Source organism: Staurois parvus, unplaced genomic scaffold (genome assembly GCF_062004578.1).
Source record: "Staurois parvus isolate SC_StPar_1 unplaced genomic scaffold, SC_StPar_1.0 ptg001065l, whole genome shotgun sequence".
Classification (NCBI taxonomy): Eukaryota; Metazoa; Chordata; class Amphibia; order Anura; family Ranidae; genus Staurois; species Staurois parvus.
In genome coordinates, this window is record NW_028318861.1 from 1,983,198 (window position 1) to 2,006,337 (window position 23,140).

A 23,140-nucleotide genomic window follows, 5' to 3' on the forward strand; every position below is an offset into this window, starting at 1 on the left:
TCTTTCCCATGATTGTGATTCCTACTGAACCAGGCTGAGAGACCATTTAAAGGCTCAGGAACCCTTTGCAGGTGTTATGGGTTAATTAGCTGATTAGAGTGGGACACTTTGAGCCGAGAATATTGCACCTTTTCACAATATTCTAATTTTCTGAGATTGTGGATTTGGGGTTTTCATGAGCTGTAAGCCATAATCATCACAATTATGACAAATCACGGCTTGAACTATCTTGCTTTGCATGTAATGAGTCTATCTCATATATCAGTTTCACCTTTTAAGTTGCATTACTGAAATCAATGAACTTTTGCACGATATTCTAATTTTTTGAGTTTCACCTGTATATGGGCAGTGGAGTGATACGCATGAGCAGCTATAACAGTATTGTGTGTCTAAATGTAAGTTATCTTAACGTCAGTAGAGAATTTGCCCTGGAAGTTAGCATCCATTAATTGTGGTTGATGTTATAGATGGTCCTATTTCAAAATACTTCAATAACATGTCTCAAACCAAAGTCTCTACCCCATGGTTAATATTAATAGCAGAATGAAAAAACTGCCAAATTCCACATACATTCCCATTTTATTCTGGCGATGGGGACTTATTTTAGGTATACATATACCACATTGAGATTAATAATAAATGTGGTTTTAATAAGAGTAGCCGTTAGGTTTATCTGAGGATAATGAGCCACTGTTCACTTCCAAGCCACTTCAGTTCACTGTTCCTGCCTCAGTTTTTCCATCTGCTGGTATTAGGAGAGGTTTCTTACTGCGGTTTACAGAAGTATGTCAATTATTACTTCACTACGAGTGGCGGAGAGAGTGAAATGAGGGATCGAATGGAAGTAAAGAGAGATAGCTCTCTAGATGAGGGCAATAAAAGTCCAATCTGTCCCCAAGGAAATAACAGATGATACAGGAAACACAGACATTTTACACTATTGCATATACTTTGTATGATGTGGCAACAAACGCTATATGCTTGGCCAGCTTTATTTTACAATTATTTCAGTGTTTGAAAGGATTTTTTATGTTGGAACAAGTGTGAACAAGTTAGGCCCTCTGTCAGGTTTTTAATGTTCTATACCAACAGTGTGTTGTGCTGTTAAATCTATATAAATCACATACCACAATGTATATTAAAAAAACAAGTCCACCAAAAAAGTCCTGAAGTGGTTAAACAAATATATCCACTTGTGAAATTCAATATTCAAAGGATGCCTTCACCATCCACTGTGTGCCATCACCATAATCACAGAAGCTGAGACCCCATATATAAGGAGGTCTAAATTCACTTGCAATATGTCATTCAATCAGGTAATCCCCAATCTTTCACAGCAGGATGTACAATGGACCCACCACTAGACAGCCAATGCTATGAAAATCACTCTCAGGCATAAAAAGGGAAGAGGAAAACCTCATTATGCAGTATATTCAAACTAAGTATTGTACTTACAAAAAGTAGAAACAGAAAGGCATCTAACAAAACCAACTCCTCCAAACCAGGTCGGCATGATAACATCAACCTGCTCGAATGCATTTCGCTCCACTGAACACCCTCAAAGGTTTTCCGGCAATACTGGGGTATATGATTTACAAATGTTTAACAGCGCAACACACTGTTGGTATATGTCAGTTGGCTATCCGAGTATTTGGATATTATTACATTATGATACAGGATTTATATAGCGCCAACAGTTTACGCAGAGCTTTACAATATAAAGGGGGACAGTACAACTACAATATAGTTCAATACAGAAGGAATTGAAGGGCCCTGCTCGTGGAGCTTACAATCTAAAGGATATTTGCAAGTGCTGCTGTGTATCCAAATGTGCGGATTTAAATTGTGCAGATTTCACATTTATATTTTTGTTAATTTTTATGATTAATATTTTTTTGCACCTAGCCCGGATAAATGGATTTTGTCAGGTTTTTATTGTGGTCTGTGCCCCTGCTTCATCCGGAGAAATAGAGGGGGAAGAATCCTCCTCTATTTGTTCCGATGACTATAGTCACAGAGAGACAGAAAGCAAGTGAAAATCCTACATTTTTAAGTTGTCATAAGAGCATGAAGGAAAACCTTATCGGGAAAGATGTTCCAATGACAACTAGGTAAGTCCAAAACAGGAGGTGAAGGGAAACCACCTCAGTAGGAAACAGACAGCAAAAAGAAACCTGAGAAGAGCTTTAGTGCTGAATTTTTTTTCATACTTACATTGTTCCAGCTTGGCTTGATGAAAGTATGCATATCTGATATTGGGGTGGCTGCTTGAGATGCTATTAATTACTGTAGTAGTCAGCACTACATGAGTGTGAGAGCCATGATATTCTGGAGTCTGTGCAAGCAGCCTTCCCTCTGCACACTGAAAACGTGGGGTCGCTCGCTTGGCACCTCTGCCATTCACAGAACACTTTATTTTCTCTTTAGTGAATACAAGGCATTCTCTGATTGGATGATGTTGATAGTGTGGCATTACCCCCCCCCCCCCCCCCTTTTCCACCTTGTCCATTCAGACAATGCTCTCATTGTATGTACAGCATCCCAAGCAGCCCTCCTAATATCACATATGCATGCTTACATGCTTATTACACTGGACCAGCCAAGCTGGTCCAATGTAATAATGCAAACAGTATAATTCCTGCAGATCGGCATTAATGATTCACTAAAATATCAAACCAACTAACACAATCTATAGCGTCAATACCATAATGTGTATAAAATATTGTGTTAGGTTGCCTTGACTCATTCACTTGTTTTGACACTCAAAAGCTGGATGAAAGTGTCAGGAAACTGCCCTGTGCCTTACTTTACACTGAAAGTCTCCAAACCGGTCAAACCAGATTTCTTGTACTATATGTGGTGTCTCAGATGGCAATACCATGATTGATTTCATCTCTTCTGCAGGGTGATACTGAAGTTCAACTTCCGCTCTGCCCCTTCTGTTTTCAAATCCACCTAACCAATGTGACAGAAACCTGTTCATTTGGAACCAAAACGTTGGAATGGGCCGTTTGAAAACCCTTTTTAGAACTTCCACAATCTACAGGCAAACATGTAAACATTATTTTACAATGTGGCTCATTTATCAACATATGAAAGAACTGTGTAACCACAGCACCCAATCACACTCTTCCTACAAATTCAAACTTGCACTGAAATATGGAAATATGATTGGCTGTTCTGGAGAGCACAAATCGGTTTCAGATTTTGTTTCAGATTCAGTCTGTGTGATGGACAAAAAAATCCCCTCAAACTATACCCAGTCAGGCAGACCCTCATACTAAATAGTTGTTTGTAAATTCTGTAAATCTGAATCTAAATCAAAATCTAAGGAAATCTGTGAGGATACTTCAGTACTGTCAGATCTAGGCACCCATATGATCTGTGCATACCCACTTTACAGCTGCAGTCTAGGACCATATACCTTTCATTCCACTGATTATTACTCTACAAGACCTGATGATGGGAGAGTGTTGGTCCCATGAAACACATTGGCTTTTTTGTTTTTTTTCTTCTTGTAGATCGCAGATCGGAGTAGTGTGTTGCTATCATTCTTCTAATATTTCAGTACATTCTTAAGCTAGCCTTAGACGGATGGATATTTGGCCGACTGAATTTAGATCCGTCTATGGCAGGCATGTCCAAAGTCCGGCCCGCGGGCCATTTATGGCCCGAGGGTCGGTTTAATACGGCCCTCCATGTCAGTGTGGCTTATGGAGCGAATATGGAGCGGCCGGTCCGGTATTTCCACCGCGGCCGTGTCAGAATACCGGGCCGGCCGCTCAGCTCTGCAGCGGGACCTTACCTGTTCCTCTATCCAGCGGCGCGCTGTCTTCCCGGCTTCTGTAGTGTGGGCGCTGGGCATGACAGCCGGGTGCCAAGTGCGCATGCGCAAGAAGCGGTGCTTTTTGTGAATGGTAAGGCGGTACCTGGGACACATGACAGATCCCAGAAGCCGCCGGACCAATCACAAAGCGCAAGTGCTTCTCGCTCATGCGCACTGGGCACCCGGCTGTCATGCCGAGCGCCATTACAGAAGCCGGGAAGACAGCGCACGGCTGGATCGAGGAACAGGTAAGATCAAAGAACAACTGCGGAAGTAAGAGCGGGTACCTGTCAAATTCAGGTACCCGCTCCCCACCTCCCCAAAGGTCAGCAGTCATCTGTACTGTCCGCAGTCTCTGGTCATCCCTGTGCTGTCCGCAGTCTCTGGTCATCCCTGTGCTGTCCGCAGTCTCTGGTCATCCCTGTGCTGTCCGCAGTCTCTGGTCATCCCTGTGCTGTCCACAGTCTCTGGTCATCTCCTGTACTGTGTCTGCAGTCCATTAGTTCAGAATTTTTTTTTTTCCTGTTTTCTGCCTCTAAAACCTAGGTGCGTCTTATGGTCAGGTGCGTCTTATACGGTGAAAAATACGGTAACTTGGCATAAAATAATTTATTTGCATTTAATTGTAATGGTTCAAAGAATGTTTGGAAAAATGTTCGGCCCTCCACCATGTTCACTTCATCCAATCTGGCCCTCTTTGAAAAAAGTTTGGACACCCCTGGTCTATGGCATCGAAAGCACAAGGCCCACCAAGCCTTTTTATGTAGTTCTCACACCTGTCCTTCTGTGGCACCCCCCTTGTCTCCACCCCCACGTTGCCTCAGCAGTTGGCAGTGGAGGGGACAGAACTCCTCCTACAGATCCTGCACCTATCTGTGCAGCCACAGCACCCCCTCATCTCTGCCTCCCCTGATCTCAGCAGACTCTGGCAGCCAACTTCAGCCCTCCTCTGGTCCTCCTGCAGAACCTGCAGTTTCTGCTTCCCAGCTCCATCCTCAGCTTCTTCCCAGCAGCAGCACATGGTAAGCGGGTGAACTATGACTTCTAATGGTGGGGGGAGTTCTTGACATCTGATGTAAGGGGGATGGGGGTGCTCTGGACATCTAGTCTGGCCCTTTCAGGACAATCATAATGGTGATGCATCCTGCAATGAAATTTGGTTTGACACCCGTGATCTATGGGGAGGTTGGTTGTACAGAAGTTGATCCATCGATCGACTTCAGTACAACCAGCCCATTTTTTTTGCACACGATCACTGCCTGTGGCTATAGCCTCCAGCAGTTATTGCATTCTGGCACTGGGGAAGGCTCGCCACCAGTAGAACACAATAGAGTTGCAGTACGGATTCCCCCATCAACACTGACTGCATTGATGGGGAAATCAAGCAATTTTCTTTCCTTCAACTTGTGATTGAAGGAAAGGAATTTGCATTATGTATGGCCTGCCTTAATCACAAGTATGAAAAATTCATGTAGCCAGTGGAGTCTGAGTACTCCTTATTTACATACTTGCTCTGAGTATTAGGGCTATTAAATCTGAAGGTGGCCAGGCAACTAGAATGTTCTGTAGGGCAAAGTAACAGGTCTTCTTTATAGTCTACTTTCTCTATAGTGGCATTTACCGTTCCTGTGCTCCTCTCCCACCCTATTCAACATTACTGTTGGAGCTTACATAGAGCTAAGGACTTTCCCCATGTGAAAATACTTGGGACCTGGAGACCGGCTATTCAGGCACAAAGCACAGTGTCATGGGAAGAAGGCAACAAGATCACATGCTACCCTATGCTGGGTATTTCACAGGGCATTGCTAGTGAATGAAGCAGGGGAGAATGGGGGGGAAGGTAAGTATCTACAATGGAGAAAGTGGGCTACCAGGTGAACCTGTTACTATACCCCAGATAGGCTTAGTGGTGGGTTTACTTTAAGCAGAAAGACTTGCAGATATCTCACCAGAAGAAAAGGGATGGAGACTCCTGCCCCCATCCCTTGTATTGTGCTATGCCCTGCTGCTCCTCACAGAGGTGAATTGAAACAGCTAACATACTATGCAAGCCCACCTACTTTTATATGTTTTTGTATCAGCACCCACAGATCTCTATCAGTATCTAATATTTTAAACACAATTTGCAAAACTCTGGCAATGTGTTCTTCGCCCAGATTCTGAATGGTAAAGCTAACCATACACAGGTCAAATATTGGTCAGTTCCTGTGAATTGCCTGAAATTTGAGCCATGGGTGGTCCTGCCAACACCACCTGGCCAACAAACTTCAATTGAGAGATTGAAGGAGCTGGGTGAAAAAAAAAAGGTTGACAATCAGCTGCAGTCACTCTTTCTGATATTCTGACCTGGTGTTGGTTGTCAGAATACAATAGCAAGCAGCAGGAGATTTGTCCATTCACAATGTTTAGTGTGAATGGTGGAATCTATTGATTTCCCTCTTTAGGTTTATCGCCAGCTTAAGATACACAAACTAGCACATTACTCACGTGATTTTCCAGTAATTTAGCCACGGTTGGCGACATCATCACAGCACAGAGCACAGTAATAAGGAAGAAGAAGATGGCGTACATGATGCGAGTGCTTGTAGACTGTTTGATCCCTGGGCAGCAAGTGCAGCATAGTGCACAGGCTGCAGTGCCGCAGCAACAGGCAACCTGCAAGAAAACACAGCATTCAGTTCAGGAGCTGGGGATGTATAAATCAGTCTGATCAATGCCCATATGACAACTCATAACAGCACACAACAAACTAGGACTTATAGGAGAGTTCCCATGCAGATTTCATATTTACCTAAAATAAATACTCCAGCCAAAACTTTCCTTGTGCAGTCTGTGCTCCCACTGGGGAGATCTAACCTCTCTTTCCTGAGGACCATTGTCACTGGGAGAGAAAGCGATGGGAAAATTCAACATTTTATAGCTTTCACCAGCTATGTGTGTGTCCAAAGGGTATACCTCTCCTGGTGAGAACATTCAAAAGGTAGAGATTTCCCCTAATCTTTGAATAATTCTACTTACCTACTGTTCTTTGTAATCTATTCCCCTCCCCTTCCACTGCTGTCCTAATATCTAAACCAGGGTTTCTCAACAAGGGTTCCTCCTGAAGATGCTAGGGGTTCCTTGGGCAATGAACAATTTCTGTCCTTCAGATAAGTTCTGTACTGACACCATTGATCTTTTCATCCATCTATCAGGGGATAATTCTTCCCACTGACCTTTGCACTAATGTACTGTATCATGAGTTGTAGATATAGTCATTTTTAGAAGGAGTTCTCTGACACAGAAAATTTTTTTCAAGGGTTCCTCTGTGTTGAAAAGGTTGAGAAAGGCTGATCTAAACTAATAATAACACCTCTCCAATACCAACCCGTGACAGACCCAACTGGGAAAGGGGCTTTTGGAGGGGACTAGAGGCTAGCCTTCTACCCACTGCCCATGGAGAAGACGGGGGATTTTGTCTGCACCTCCTGGTCAGAGCATGGAAAAGTGCTCAGTTCAGCTTCTGATCACATGGAGAGAGCGGATCAGTCTGTGATAATGGATAATAACCTGATGAACGCTGAGAGTGAGGCTTGAAAGAATTCTCTGAATAAAGACAATGAAGCTTCCTTTTTGAAGTGGATTTAAAGATGTCATATTAATTTTGTACAGGTTAATGGTCAGATGAAATGCGGTGGCCCTCCTGCAGACTGGGTTGGAGAAGCTCCTCTTCTTGGGACATTAATATTTAGCCAGAATCCCCCTCAAGAAATCTATGAAGATAAATGAATTCCACTTTTTCAGACTGTTGGAACATTGTATGAGTTTTGTGTTATGACAACTTTTCTAGTGGAAAGATTATACAAGTGAACCGGAAACACTTGAAAGACAGCATGTGTAATGTACTTTGTATATCCAGGAGTGTGGGCTTATTGCCAGACTGTCTGGGGTGGGCTCCAGACTGCTCTGGATGCCTGGCTGTTGATTAGCTTACTGTTAATTAGATCACGGTTAGCTGTTAATTAGATCACGGTTTGATGTTGGCTGTTCATTAGATGTTGCATTATTTAGGATCATGTGATCTTGTGTGGTATAAATTTATTTCAGGTACTTATATAGCACTGTCAATTTACGCAGCGCTTTACATATATATTTGTACATTCACATCAATCCCTAACCCTCAAGGGGTGTACACTCTAAGGTCCCTAACTCACATTCATATCTGCACATACTAGGGATAATTTAGACAGGATCCAATTCACCTACCAGCATGTCTTTGGAGTGTGGGAGGAAACCGGAGTACCCGGAGGAAACCCACTCAGGCACAGGGAGAACATGCAAACTCCAGGCAGGTGGTATCATGCTTGGGATTCGAACCAATGACCCTAGTACTGCCAGGCGGAAGCACTAACCATTTAGCCACTGTGCTGCCCACCTCTTTAACCACTAGCCACCCAGCCACTGTATAAAAACAGTAGCAGGGTGGCACGGTTGGGCAAAAGCAAGTTTTAAAACGTGTTTTTTTTTAAAACAGGTAGGGGGCGCGCGCGAGGCACGCCGCCGCCCTACCTTCACCGCTGATCTCAGCCGCGGGTGTCAGTCGCCGGGTCACAGCCGGTTATTATCAGCTGTGTCCCGGCGATTAGCGGCAATCAGTGACAGAGAGCAGGGCTGCAGTAGCTCTGCTTTCTGTCAGTTCCTGACAAGCTGACCAGGAGAAAAGAGTTTCTCTCTCCCAATCAGCGGTGTTCCCTGCAGTACACACCCCCGCCCCCTAGTAAAACACTCCCCTCACACAGTTAACCCTTTCAGTGCAAAAAAAAGTTAATCCCTTCCTCCCCAGTGCCTTTAGTACAGTGTCGGTGGTTTTTTTTGCACTGATCACTGTATTGGTGTCACTGGGGATGTCAGTGACCCTAAGTCAGTTCCCCCCAGTGTCAGAATGTCCGCCGCAGTCCTGCCATAAGCCGCTGATCGCCGCCATAAGTCACTGATCGCCGCCATTATTAGTATAAAAAAAAATTTAAAATCCGAGTATCTTTCCCGCTATTTGTAAACGCTATAAATTGTCACGTAAACCAATTAATTTACACGTATTGGGTTTTGTTTTAGCAAAGACATGCCGCAGAATGCATTTTGGCAGAAATTCATGACGAAATTTGATTTTTAAATTTTTTTCTACTGGACATGTTTTATAGCAAAAAGTACAAAATATAGTTTTTTTTTTCTCAAAATTGTCAGCTTTTTTTTTTTAAAGGCCAAAAATAAAAAACGCACAGGCGATCAAATACCACCGAAAGAAAGCTCTATTTGTGTGAAAAAAAGGACATAAATTTCATTTATGTACCGTATTGCATGACCGCGCAATTGTCCGTTAAACTAGTGCAGCGCTGTATAGCAAAAAAATGGCGTAAATTGCAGTATCTGTACCATAGTTTGTAGACGCTATAACGTTCACAAAAAGCAATCAATATCCACTTATTGGGATTTTTTTTACCAAAAACATGTAGCAGAATACATTTTGGCTTAAATTTATAACTCATTTTGAGTTTACTATATATTTTTTTATAGCTGAAAGTAAAAAATTGTTTTTCTTCAAAATTTTTGGTCTTTTTTTGTTTATTGCATGAAAAATAAAAAGCGCACAGGTGATCAAATACCACCGAAAGAAAGCTCTATTTGTGTGAAAAAAAGGACGTAAATTTTGTTTGGGTGCAGCGTTGCATGACCGCGCAATTATCAGTTAAATTAGTGCAGCGCCAAGTAGAAAAAATAGGCCTGGTCATTAAGGGGGGTAAATCCTCAGGAGGGCAAGTGGTTAAATTCTGTGTGAATGTGCAATAGAGTAAGCTCCAGTTGCACCTAAGCAAGTGTTGTCTAGTCCTTGGGTGCAATTCCCAGCTATAATACCTTGTTCCTGTGGCCCAACAGTGAGGAAGCAGTTCTTGGATGAAAGCACTCAAGAGGGGTGGCAGGCGGTCTGCCACACCACCTATCTGCAGCTTGGGGCTCTCACCAGATGCTGGTGAAAACACTGTATGGAGGCGAGTCAAGTGGGTGCTAAAATTTACTAAAATTCAGATACAGCCAGCCAATCGGCAGCTTTGCTGAAATGCAGATCCTTTGGTTTGACAGCGCCCACTCTGTTCCCTACTGCTGCTGTATTCTGTTGCAGACTATTACTACTAAATGGGCTGTTCCAATGACTTACAAACAAAATGGGTTGACCTCTCATAATTTATTAACATATGTAATTATTCTGTTTATAAAATAATAACTACATAATAAAAATATTAATAGGATTCTAAATATTTCTCCAGTATATAAAAAACATTCAAAGGTAGCACTGAAATCAATTAAAAGAATTAGAATAAAAAGTAAAAATATATTGTTTGTAATTGCACTCACTTGTCTGGTCTCACCCACTATTATGATATCTGAATTATTAAAGCAGTCTTAAACCCAAAAGCTAACATTTATTATATTTCAGCTTACCAAATCTTAGATGTGGTGGCTGCATTAGTTTTGTCCTGATGTAGCAGTTACAGGAATGTGTCAACACTGACAAGGGGGCTTACAATGATCAGCTTTTATCTATTTATGTAAACATTTATTCCAAAAGGAAAAAAAACTGTTTGCTGTAACTGCTTATAAAGTATTAACTGGAGTTCGGCTTCAATTTGTTAGTGTATCTAAATCTGCTAATACATCTAACCCTAGGCTGACAATGCAGCTGTCCAAAAGGTGCCTCTATGCTCTCTTTCACCCAGAGTGGGGGTACTAATACAGGAGGTGTGTTAATGGCCAGATCACCAGGTGACAACAGAGGGAAAAAAAAAACCAAAACTAATGCAGCCACCACATCTAATGATTGGTAATCTGCAATAAATTACAGTTTGGGGTTTAATGCTGCTTTAAACAACACATTTTATATAATTTATAGTCATATTTACATTTTTTGTTCACAAAATAGATATTTCTATATGGTTTTTACAGCAGCTTTCAAAATATTACTATTTTTTCTTCTATTATCTTCAAAATAATTGTGATGGAAATTATTTAGAATGAACGACTGTTTAATTAATTAACCGATCACCAATATCAAGCTACATCCCAGGGATCTTCCATTGATCATGGCTGATTGTGGCCACGAACTATTATCTATTAAAAGGTACTTGTATAGCGCCGTCCTTTTATGCAGCTCTTTACATATATATTGTACATTCACATCAGTCCCTAACCCTCAAGGGGTGTACAATCTAAGGTCCCTAGCTCACATTCATACATACACATACTAGGGCCAATTTAACAGGAGCCAATTAACCTACCAGCATGTCTTTGGAGTGTGGGAGGAAACTGGAGTACGCGGAGGAAACCCACACAGATACAGGGAGAACATGCAAACTCCATTAAGGTGGTGCCTTGGTTGGTATTCGAACCAACGACCCCAGTACTGCCAGGTGGAAGTGACTAACTCAATATAACTCGAGTTATAATTCGAAGAACAGACATGCTAGGAGAGGGATTTTGGAAAAGAAAGGGAAAAAGAATACATTTGATACCTAAGGAATGTTTCTAAACACTGAACATTAAATGATGCCCCCTAGCAGGGGCGGACTGACAACTTATGGGGCCCCTGGGCAATAGGGGATCATGGGGCCCCTGTGTCCTTGCCCAAACTCAAAAAAGCCTATGAAAAAAAAGGTACCAGGGGCATCTCATGGGGCCCCCTACTGACCCCGGGCCCTCAGGCAGTGCCAGAGTTTCCAAATGGTCAGTCCGCCCCTGCCCCCTAGTGAAGTATGCAGAGGTGAGCATTGGTTTTGTTTTCAGCATGTTATCTGATGATCTTTAAACTGGTGATTCATATCTGGTTTTACCTTTAACACACTGTACAGGCTTATAAACATGAATTATGCCATCTTCCAGAAGGGCCGGGTCCCCATGTGTCTGCAGACTCTCAGTCCAGAATAGACATGTACATGTTTTCCTTCCCTGCATAAACAGCAATGTCTATTCTGATCCCATTCCAGAGACTACAGGAACCGCTCACGCCTGGGCAAACAGCATAGCTGCCGACTCCTAGGGAGATCCCCTTAATTAAACATCTAAAATAAATCAGTGGCTCTAGTTTAAACCTGGGGGGGGGGGGGGAACAGTGGAGTTGTCCATACTAACTAGAACCAGGCTTAGTGAATAAGGTACAATGTGCAAACTGTAACAACCAATAGGAGCAAACCATTTTTTTTATAATTTTACTGAAGAACACCTAATTGTATTTTTTTTTAAATGCTTTTGGCTTCTGCAATGATTACACTTCATTATTAAAGAGACCCAGCCATTAGCGTGATGGTAAAGCACAGATAATTCAAGTAAACTAAATGCACACTTGCAGTGATGTACCTTTCCATTAGGGCTCATTTACAGTTGCGGTTGGGGGGAATGGTAAATATAATTGGTTAAGCTGTGTTTTTACTGCCCCCAACCACTTCCCCTTAAATTGCACTGACAGCGGTGTACGCATACCACGGCCAGGAGGCTCCGTTTCCCAAATGCAACACAAATTAAACCCTATCACTCCATACTGCTCACCAAACGCAACCCATTCTATTGAATGCTGATGAGCTGCAACTGCATAGTGGCGTAGTGGTGCAGGCTTTTAGGGGTTAAAGAAGGATTGTGAATGTCAAACACCCTCTGAAGAGTGATCCACTGTGTAAACAAACCCTTAATGATTTTTATTCACTTGCAATGTGTGTTTGAAACTTGGTGAAAAATGTGACTATTTCAGGAGAGTCAATTCCCTAGCACAGCCCCCTCCCTTCTTGCAATTCATAACCCTCACTTCTTCTATTGTCAATGGGGGAGATTTACTAAAACTGGAGCACACAGACTCTGTTGCAGCTGTACATGGTAGCCAATCAGCTTCTAACTTCAGCTTGTTCAGTTAAAAGAGAAGTAGGGTTTCTTTTCCCAAATTATACTTGCCCACCGATGCTGCATCTGCCCCCCACCGGCTCTAAGTGTGAGAACTCAGTGCTCACGTGACCACTGATCACAGAGTTCTTACAGTTGCTCTGAGCAGAGAGTAGTGAGTGTCAGTCATCGCTCTCTGCTCTGCCCACTGTCAGCTGAAAACGGGTCACAGGAGTGCAGAACGAACTGCACTCCTGTGATTTACAGGAAAGTACAGCCAAACAAGCTTTGGCTGTACTTCTCCTTTAACGCAGAGCTCCAGTCTCCTGTGTAAAAATAAAAAAAATGTAGTTGCTGACTTTTAATAAACAGCCACTCCCCTGTCCCAAGATCCTGAGTTATGGTCGGCCCAGACGGTTTCACTTTGTGTCCTCTCTCCAGAGCCTTGGGGGACCCCAACAGAGAGGGGGATAGAGGGGGAGGTGGTAGCGTTATAGGTAACGCTGAAGGAGCGTTGGGAGAGATAGGAGGAGAGCCAGGAGAGAGCGGAAACTCTGATGCCGAGGGAGTGTAGTTTATCGAGGAGGAGGGGGTGGTCAACTGTGTCGAAAGCCGCGGAGAGGTCGAGGAGTAAGAGGACTGAGTAGTGGCCATTAGCTTTGGCGGTTAGAAAGCCATTAGTGATTTTCAGTAAGGCGGTTTCGGTGGAGTGTAGGGGACGGAAGCCAGACTGTAGTGGATCGAGGAGGTTGTTGTCAATTAGGTGGGAGCTTAGGCAATTGTAGATTAAGCGCTCAAGTAGCTTGGAAGTAAATGGCAGTAGGGAGATGGGTCTAAGGTTGTTCAGGTCAGTGGGGTCCAAGGAGGGTTTTTTGAGTATGGGGGTGATGTGCGTGTCCTTTAGGGGGGAGGGGAATGTGCCAGTAGAGAGGGAGAGATCGAAGATGTGGGTGAGGGAGCGTAGGATGGAGGGGGAGGGTGCCCGGAGGAGCTGTGTGGGGACAGGGTCAAGGGGGCAAGTGGTGAGGCGGGCTTCTGAGAAGACCTTGGTGACCTCCTCAGTGGTCGCAAGGCTAAAGGAGCGGAGTGTTTGGGGGGTTATGGTGTGCGGGATGTTAAGGGTGGTGGGGGACAGGGTGGTTGCGAGGTCAGAGGAGGGGAGAGTTGGAGGGGTTGTAGTGGGAGGGAGGCTAGGTGGGGAGGTAGGTGGAGCATTGGCAATGTTCTAACGGATTGCGTCGATCTTATTTTGGAAGTGAATGGCAATCTCGTGGGCGGTGAGTGAGGTACTAGGTGGGGGGGAGGGGGATGGGGAGAGTAGGGAGCTGAAAGTGGAAATCCACTTCACATGTTTACATATAAATAGATGTACAGTGTCTTAAAAAAATATTCATGCCCCTTGAAATTTTCCAAATTTTGTCATGTTACAACCAAAAATAAACGTATTTTATGGGGATTTTATGTGATAGATCAACACGTGGCACATAATTTTGAAGTGGAAGGAAAATGATACATGGTTTCCAAAATTTTTTACAAATAAATATTTGAAAAGTGTGGTGTGCGCTTGTATTCAGCCCCCCTGAGCCAATACTTTGTAGAACCACCTTTCACTGCAGTTACAGCTGCAAGTCTTTTTGGGTATGTCTCTACCAGCTTTGTACATCTAGAGAGTGATCTAGGGTCAATGTCCTGGTGAAAGATGAACCTGCACCCCAGTCTCAAGTCTTTTGCAGACTTGTTTTCTTCTAAGATTGCTCTGTATTTAGTTCTATCCATCTTCCCATCAACTCTGACCAGCCTCCCTGTCCCTGCTGAAGAAAACCATCACCACAACATGATGCTGCATCACGATTCACGGTGGGGATGGTGTGTTCAGTGTGATGTGCAGTGTAAGTTTTCTGCTACACATAACGCTTCTTTAAGGCCAAAACGTTTAATTTTGGTCTCATCTGATCAGAGCACCTTCTTCCACGTTTGCTGTGTCATCCATATGGCTTCTCGCAAACTGTAAACGGGACTTCTTATGGCTTTCTTTCAACAATGGTTTTCTTCTTGCCACTCTTCCACAAAGGCCAGATTTGTGGGGTGCATGACTAATAGTTGTCCTGTGGATCTCTGCAGCTCCTCCAGAGTTACCATGGGCCTCTTGGCTGCTTCTCTGATTAATGCTCTCCTTGCCCAGCCTGTCAGTTTAGGTGGACGGCAATGTCTTGGTAGGTTTGTAGTTGTGCCATGCTCTTTCCATTTCCGGATGATGGATTGAACAGTGCTCTGCAAGATGTGCAAAGCTTGGGATATTTTTTTATAACCTAATCCTGCTTTAAACTTCTCCACAACTTTATCCCTGACCTGTCTGGTGTGCCCCTTGGCCTTCATGATGCTGTTTGTTCACTAATGTTCTCTAACAAACCTCGAGGGCTTCCGATAACAGCTGTATTTATACTGAGATTAAATTACACACAGGAGGACTAATTACTAATTAGTTAACTTATGAAGGCAATTGGTTCCACTGGATTGTAGTTAGGGGTATCAGAGTAAAGGGGGCCAATTACAAATACAAGCTCACTTTTCAAAAATGTATTTGTAAAAAATTTTGAAAATTATTTATCATTTTCCTTCCACTTCATAATTGTGTGCCATTTTGTGTTGGTCTATCACATAAAATCCCAATAAAATACTTTTACGTTTTTGGTTGTAACATAACATTTGGAAAATTTCAAGGTATGAATACTTTTTCAAGGCACGGTTTATATTTCTATACAAGTAAATATAATTGAAAAGAATGTCCAACTTTTTGCAGAATGCCAATTTTATATTCTCACCTAGCATTTTTTCCTTAAAAAGGTAACTATTTTTAAATCACGACCCAAATCTCATTAAATGGTGAATGTCCTCATCAAATGGCGAACTACCAATGCAGATCTCTACCCAGGGCCTGGCTGTGGTTACACTGTGCAGAGTTCCAGCAGCTCTGTGACAAGCTGTGCAAGTGATGGCCCAGCCACAGAGAATCATGGAAATCTGCCTCTTGGATGACCATTATTTCCTAAGGAACCTTAACCACTTGACCTGCAGAGGATTTACCCCCCTTAATGACCAGGCCTCTTTTTGCTACTCGGCACTGCATTAATTCAACTGATAATTGCGCGGTCATGCAATGCTGCACCCAAACGAAATTTACGTCCTTTTTTTCACACAAATAGAGCTTTCTTTTGGTGGTATTTGATCACATGTGCGCTTTTTCTTTTTCACGCTATAAACAAAAAAAGGCCAAACATTTTGAAGAAAAACAATATTTTTTACTTTCAGCTATAAAAAATATACAGTAAACTCAAAGTCAGTTATAAATTTAGGCCAAAATGTATTCTGCTACATGCTTTTGGTAAAAAAAAAATCCCAATAAGTGTATATTGATTGCTTTGTGTGAAAGTTATAGCGTCTACAAACTATGGAATAGATACTGCAATTTACGCCACTTTTTTGCTATACAGCTCTGCGCTAGTTTAACAGACAATTGCGCGGTCATGCAAAACGGTACATAAATGAAATTTACATCCTTTTTTTCCCCCACAAATTGAGCTTTCTTTCGGTGGTATTTGATCGCCTGTGCGGTTTTTATTTTTTGCGCTATAAAAAAAAAAAAGGCTGACAATTTTGAGGAAAAAAAACAATATTTTGGACTTTTTGCTATAAAACATGTTCAGTAAAAAAAAATGTAAAAATCAAATTTAGTCATAAATTTCTGCCAAAATGCATTCTGCGACATGTCTTTGCTAAAAACTGCAGGGAACACCGCTGATCGGGAGAGAGAAACTCTTCTGTCCCGATCAGCGTGTCCTGGAGCTGTCAGGGAACTGACAGAAAGCACAGCTACTGCAGCTGTGCTCTCTGTCATCGATTACCGCCGATCGCCGGGACATAGCCGGTAACGACCGGCTGTGACTCGGCGACTGACAAGGATTTACAACTGATTTAATCTTGTATTTCTGTTTTAGCACACACAGGGTAGTTGGATAAATCACCACTTTCTAATATCGCAGCAAGATCTCTGCACCCTAGTGCTGGCTCCACTTTCTTCCTACTGTAATTTTTCAAGGGTCTCCATGCTTCTAATCAGTCGCAGGGGGGGTGATGCCAGGAACCTCTCCAAATTGTATAGGAAACCATTGGTGGTGATGCTGCCCTCCAGCATCAACCCAGAACTAAAAAAATATTTTTTCTGGTTGAAATAACCTTTCAATTTCATATAACCAAGTTACTGAAAATCTTCAAGAAGAATTCTGAAACTAAAACAACATTTTCACTAGATACTAGGAACATTGACATGTAGGATTTACACACAAATTCATGCCAAGACTAAAACAAGAAGCAGTAATAAGAAGATCACAGAGTCTGTGTTTATACATCGCCAGCATTCTACGCTTGTCTTTCATATTTTACAGAAAACATTTGCGGATCTCAGGAATGTAAATCATGACTTTGTAAACGTGGTCCGTGGCCGCCATGGTGTGTGCGTCTGAATGAGAGGGAAGGAGATGAAGATTAAAGACTATAGGGAGACAGCAGGAAAAGCCTTGGTGCTGGAAGGCAATTGGAAGGAAGCTCTGCTTGTTAAATTCAATGTACCTACAATGATCTCCTCTGGGATTATAACAATTCATATACCATAAATACAGTCCTCCTTTCTTGGCACAGCCCATGGCTTTTTTCAAGACAGGTGCTTCCCATATTGTTAGAAAAGATAATGTTTGGCGGTGAGGCTACCATCATGAATGAGTCACCAAGATAAAGCAATGAGGTCCTGTGTCCCAGTTTTAGATTTGCAGACTGCAATCTGTTCAAGCATCTGAAGAATAAAAACAATACTGTCAAGTGACCTCACATTAAACTGGCTCTAAATTGTGTGCATGTTTGGCTAGCAATACACAGGCTTCTGAGAATGGACACCCTGCCTGCCCCTGGCAATGTTCAGCACAGCCTAGTCTTCCAATATTAGAGTTCACTGATCTCTACTCCCTATTCTTCCTCAGTCCTGATCAGGCTATGATTCTGTTCAGCCATAGAAAGCTGGAGCTATGGAGGTCTTCAAAACACTCATGTTCACCTTGTCTTAGTTTCTGTATAACCAAAACTATTTCTTTATCTTAGCTAGAATAGGAAAGGATTAGAACCCCTGTCAAGTTTTTTTGTTTGCTGTCTCTTTATTTGTCCTGTTGACTATTGGCACGGAGACAAAATTGATGGGAAATACAAAATGTTACAAACAAGGGCAACAGTAAGTCTTACAATTGGATGTGTTAAGCCGGCCATAAATGGTTCAAGTTCTTGCTGAATCAGCCGAGATTTGAACCATCTATAGGCAGGCTGATTGTACCAAAGTTGATCCATCGATCGACTTGGATAATACCAGCATGTTGGATATTTACATGCAATTACTGCCAGCGGCTATAGCCTGTAGCTATAATCACTGCGTTCTCCCGGCAGGGACAGCCCCTCGCTGGGAGAACACAACAGTTCTGTGGGAGGGAGTCCCCCATCAACACTGTGTTAGTGGGGGAATTGAGCGATTTTCATTCCTGGAACCCATGGTTACAGGAAAGAAAATTGCATCCTCTATGGCCTGCCTTACAGAGACAATAGTCTAAGGCAGCTCATACATTAGTCAGCAGTTGGAATGAAATCACTAACCAGATTTCCTCATCCACACATTGGAGATAGATGAGGGAGTCCTTCCTGCTGAACTATTGTATTCTGACGTTGTGAAGACTTCCCAATGTCAGAATACACTGATCAGCGCTGAAATCTATAGCCTTTGGCGCTGACTGAGTCAGTAGACTGCGTTCATCAGAGGACGTTTTCCTGGAAACTGTATACACCGTCATAACCTTTCATACTGTACCTCGTGACACGGCAAATATATTGGCAACTTCAGTCAAAGAGGCACCAGCTACGCAGCACCAACAATTTGCCCTCTTTGAAGCTCAGTAAACTCCGACATGACTCCATATTACTAGAAGCGCAAGCAGTGAATGATGAAAGTGAGGCTTCCCACCTGTTAGCTAGGTGTCTCATCACACAGCGGAAGCAAAAGAATACGACTGACATTCACCGCTTTCTACTCAAAGCAGCTGTGAGAACTCATTGATCAACGATTATGTGATTGCTGAGTTCTCACATTTTGAGCCTTGGGGGACAGATGCATCCACCTAGATAAGTATGATTTTGAGTAACCCCCCCCCCCCCCCAACTTCTCTTTTAAGGTCTTTCTTTTACGTTGAGTATTATAATTAATTACTTTGTATACATCCAATGATAAAATAGGATTATATCAATGTCTATGTCCATCAGATGTGCCCTCCAAGATAAGGCTGGCAGGGTGTTGGTCCTTCTGGTGATTTTTGTTGTCTGCAGATTTACTTGGCGATGTACCTTGAGTCTTGAGGTGATGACTTTGAAAACGCCCTACATAAAAATCCTTAGACGAGTTTTAGACTCATCCAGACTTGTTATGTATGGCCTTATAATGGAGACATCTTTAAAATGGCTGGCATGGTTACAAAATGGGGGTAATGACCATTGTATGACGCAAAATGGCATCTTACTGGTCCCCAAAGAAAGCAGAATACCAAGGAGTAATTCTTGTCCAATGTATAACATGGCTCACGTGATTTATTAAACACTCCGAGAATGCACCGTCTCTGGAAACTCACAGCCACCAATCATATTCTTAGTATTTTGTCATTTTCCAGTGTAGGAATGGGACAGACCCATGCAATGAGTTGTCTGAACTAGCTCTGTATTTGACGGTGGATGCAGAAGAACCCCTACGTGTGGCTTTAAATCTGGCCTTAAACTTTCTCTTGGAAAGGGGAGAATCAACATGAAGGGGCTTGCCGCTCTAAGCATGAATACACATCACATGTAATCATGTCATATTATTGCAACTAAACTACCTTGTTATGCAATTGCATTTATGTATATTTTTTTTTCCAGCTAAATACACTTGTTCTAGTCCCAACGTGCTTGAGTTCCCTTTTCATGACTATATAGGGGTCCCTAATCTGGTCATAGAAGTACAAATATCTCTCCAAGAACAACAAATGGGGAGATATCTGCCCAACATCACACAACTCCAACACATGCCCAGAGCCACCTCAGCCAACACTGACAGTGGTGCTTGCATGATCATATTCATGTCCTTCACTGTTCTATCTGGAGGGTAATAAGGTTGAGGCTGGAGTCTCCTTTGGCTTACAGTGTAGGCACACATCTGTCTGCATGGTGGCAGTCTTGACCTGAGATAGGGATTGAAGAGTTTGAGTGTGAAACGTTACAGCTGACACTAACTGGATTGGAAGCCCAACTGAACTGTCAGTGGCAATCAGCCAAACAGTGCAAATGTTTGTATGTAGAAAAGCCTGTCCTGTGGCAGCATACTGCAATGAAAGATGTCCAACACCCCCCCAGAGGCAGATCTATAGCTCCGCAAGCAGCAAAGCTCATGCTTCCTACAGACTGGAAGAGAACTTGAGCTCCTTATACAGTATGCAATGCAGACTACATTTTTAGCACATCTCTGTTTTAGGAGCATCCATCTTTAGTATATCATCTCCAAGAGGTAAAGCTGCAGCATAACAATTCAAAGTTGGATATTCTGGTTATTGAAAATATCTGCTTGTTTCTCTTTAAGGCAGAATGCCAGGCGAAGAAAAATATATAATCTTAATGATATACTCTACATATATATTGTACCTTATTTTTATTGTTGCAAGCATCCTTCATGTGCACAAATCAAGCCCCCTCTCAATACCACGGTACGAATATCCAACTATGTGATGGGCGACTATAGGATAAAATAGCTAGTGAAGTTTGGCTTCATCAGTCTCCTCTCCTCCAGCTGACAGGCCAATGATGCAGAAAAAGATGATGAGCTCCATTGTGTAAAGCACAATCTCGCTCCCCATCTAGTTGCTGATATACAGGAAGCGAAAAAGACAGATTCCTGTATTTATACTTGTAAACGGGCTGCAATTTAGCTAGAGCTATGTGCTGCCCCGGACAGGAGGGTTAGGGTTAACCTTAGTTCTCAAGTTTTTCTCTTGGTGGGATTTTTGGTCTGACCCACGGATCCTGAAGGCATAAAACGGACAGCGGTCTGGAGCTCAAGGGCTCTAGTCTTACTCCAGCTTAACACTTTGCTGCTAGGATGGAGAAATCTGTGGGTTTTCCCCGAAGACACCAGCTGTTGGACGCTGCTCATACCCATGGACTTTTGCAGGTATGCCAGGGCAGCACACAAGCCTGAGGGTTGTTCTCATGCACATGGTCTTTTCACATTTCTAAGTAAAGTGTTGAAACAGGCAACTTTGCCTGTTGCCTGTTTTGTTATTAAAAGTTGAAGTTATTAAAGGAGTGCAGTGCAAGTAACCGGCACTTCTTGCACTTGATTTACTGTTGTGGGTTTAGGAACACTTTAAGTGCACTTACAGAGCATGACAGGGCCCCATTCTGCTACCAGGAGAAGAAAACGCTGGACAGGTGGATGTGGACAGGGCTCGTCATGTCTCCCCTAATGGCAAGACAACAGAGTGGGTGTACATAGGCACGCAGACCCGAGAGTTAACTGGAGGACAGTTATCGTGTAAGTGTACGTTCAGCTCTAGAGGCCCACCTTAAAGTTGATATTCCTCCAGGGTGGCCTCAGCCTTGTCCCAGGGCATTGATGAAAATGGCACAGAGTAAAAGGTACCCCATGTGTAAAGTAGCGTGATCCTATTACAGGTGCTTACCATATCCCAGAAGAACCCACCCCGGGGGTAGCCTTCTCATGTGACTCAGACTTGGCGCCCAATGAGTAAGTGGAAAACATGGAAGAAGTTCCACCATCTTCTACCCCTTGCCCCTGTGGCTTACATACGAGTTAGATTGAAAGACATTTAATGTTTTTTAACAGACTTAAGAGGCTTTTTATATTTGCAATAGGTGACAGGTAAACACAGATTTATAATTAAGGTGTAATGAAAAACTTTTAATAAAAAAAGTTTCCATATTTTAGCACAATTCCACCATTACTGAGCACTTAGCAAATGGTTTTTAATAATGGATCACAAAGGACAGTGTAATTATGGAATATCCATTAGTCTCTTAGTTGTTGTAGATTACCAATGAATAATGAAAACCAGACTTCCCGAACACCATGGAAATTTACTTTTTCATTAGTTTGATTCTTCATTAGAAATGAAGAGCCTACACTGCTAGATGACTGTTTTTCCAGCTTCGTATAGCAGATGCGTCTCAGTATGTCTCTTCCCCATATATTAAAGGTCCATATTACTGTGACATCTGCTAGGAAGAGGGCACAATGGGGAAAACCGACTATCTAGGTCAAAGAAATGACTGTTGTCACCACAAGCTACAGAAATTCAGCGGCACCACACCAGGTTACCATGGAAGCAGGATATAACGACTTACACTAATTGGCTGATCTAATGTCTATTGTCTAGATCTACTTTTGTTAAGCACATTTATATATTGACTGACTGATATTTCTTATTCCACGTGTTCTCATCTTTGAGAGTCAAAATTATACCACTTGATCGGCTCCTCGTCATCAAGAAGGTGCCATTCAGTCACAGAGATCTAAATCAACCCCAGAAGTACAGAGAAGGGCAACCAAACTGATACGAGGCATGGAGGAGATCAGCTATGAGGAAAGATTAGAGGAACTGAATTTATTCTCTCTTGAGAAGGGGAGATTAAGAGGGGATATGATCAACATGTATAAATACATCAGTGGTTCATATAGTGAACTCGGCGTAGATCTATTCACCCTGAGGTCATCACAGAGGACAAGGGGACACTCTTTACGTCTGGAGAAAAAGAAATGTAATCTCCAAACACGGAAAGGTTTCTTCACAGTGAGAGCTGTGAAAATGTAGAATAGACTCCCTCAAGAGTTGGTTCTGGCCAGCACAGTGGATTGCTTTAAAAAAGGCCTGGATTGTTTCTTAGTATCCAGTTATATTCTGTGTATCTAACATTTATAGGTAAAGTTGATCCAGGGAAAATCCGATTGCCTCTCGGGGAAGGATTTTTTTTCCCCTGCAGGAGCAAATTGGGTCATGCTTTGCTGGGTTTTTTGCCTTCCTCTGAATCAACTGTGGGTATAGGATTATAACTTTTTTTTTTAAATGGATGAACTGGATGGACTTGTCTTTTTTTCAGCCAGACTAACTACGTAACTTTCCATAAAGTGTTTTTGTTTCATTAGTTACACAACTCAAGTCTAATGCAGAGTACATATTGTATCAGTCAATATATGTGCCAAACCAGCAAATTTGCTTAGTCTGGTTATATTCAGAGAGCCATCTTGCTGTCTATTCCCATAGGAAAAATACAAAGGCTTTACCTACTCCCTCC

The 23,140-nt window shown here is 42.5% G+C and overlaps 1 protein-coding gene across 1 annotated transcript in view; it reads right to left on the minus strand.

Annotated features, from left to right (window-relative positions):
- The window catches only part of SERINC5 (serine incorporator 5), a 112,987-nt gene that overhangs the window by 44,654 nt on the left and 45,193 nt on the right, over positions 1 to 23,140 (minus strand). Inside the window, exon 2 of the mRNA XM_089658377.1 lies at positions 6,314 to 6,481. Within this exon, the coding sequence (XP_089514503.1) occupies positions 6,314 to 6,481 (168 nt within the window). The remainder of the gene's footprint in view (positions 1 to 6,313; positions 6,482 to 23,140) is intronic.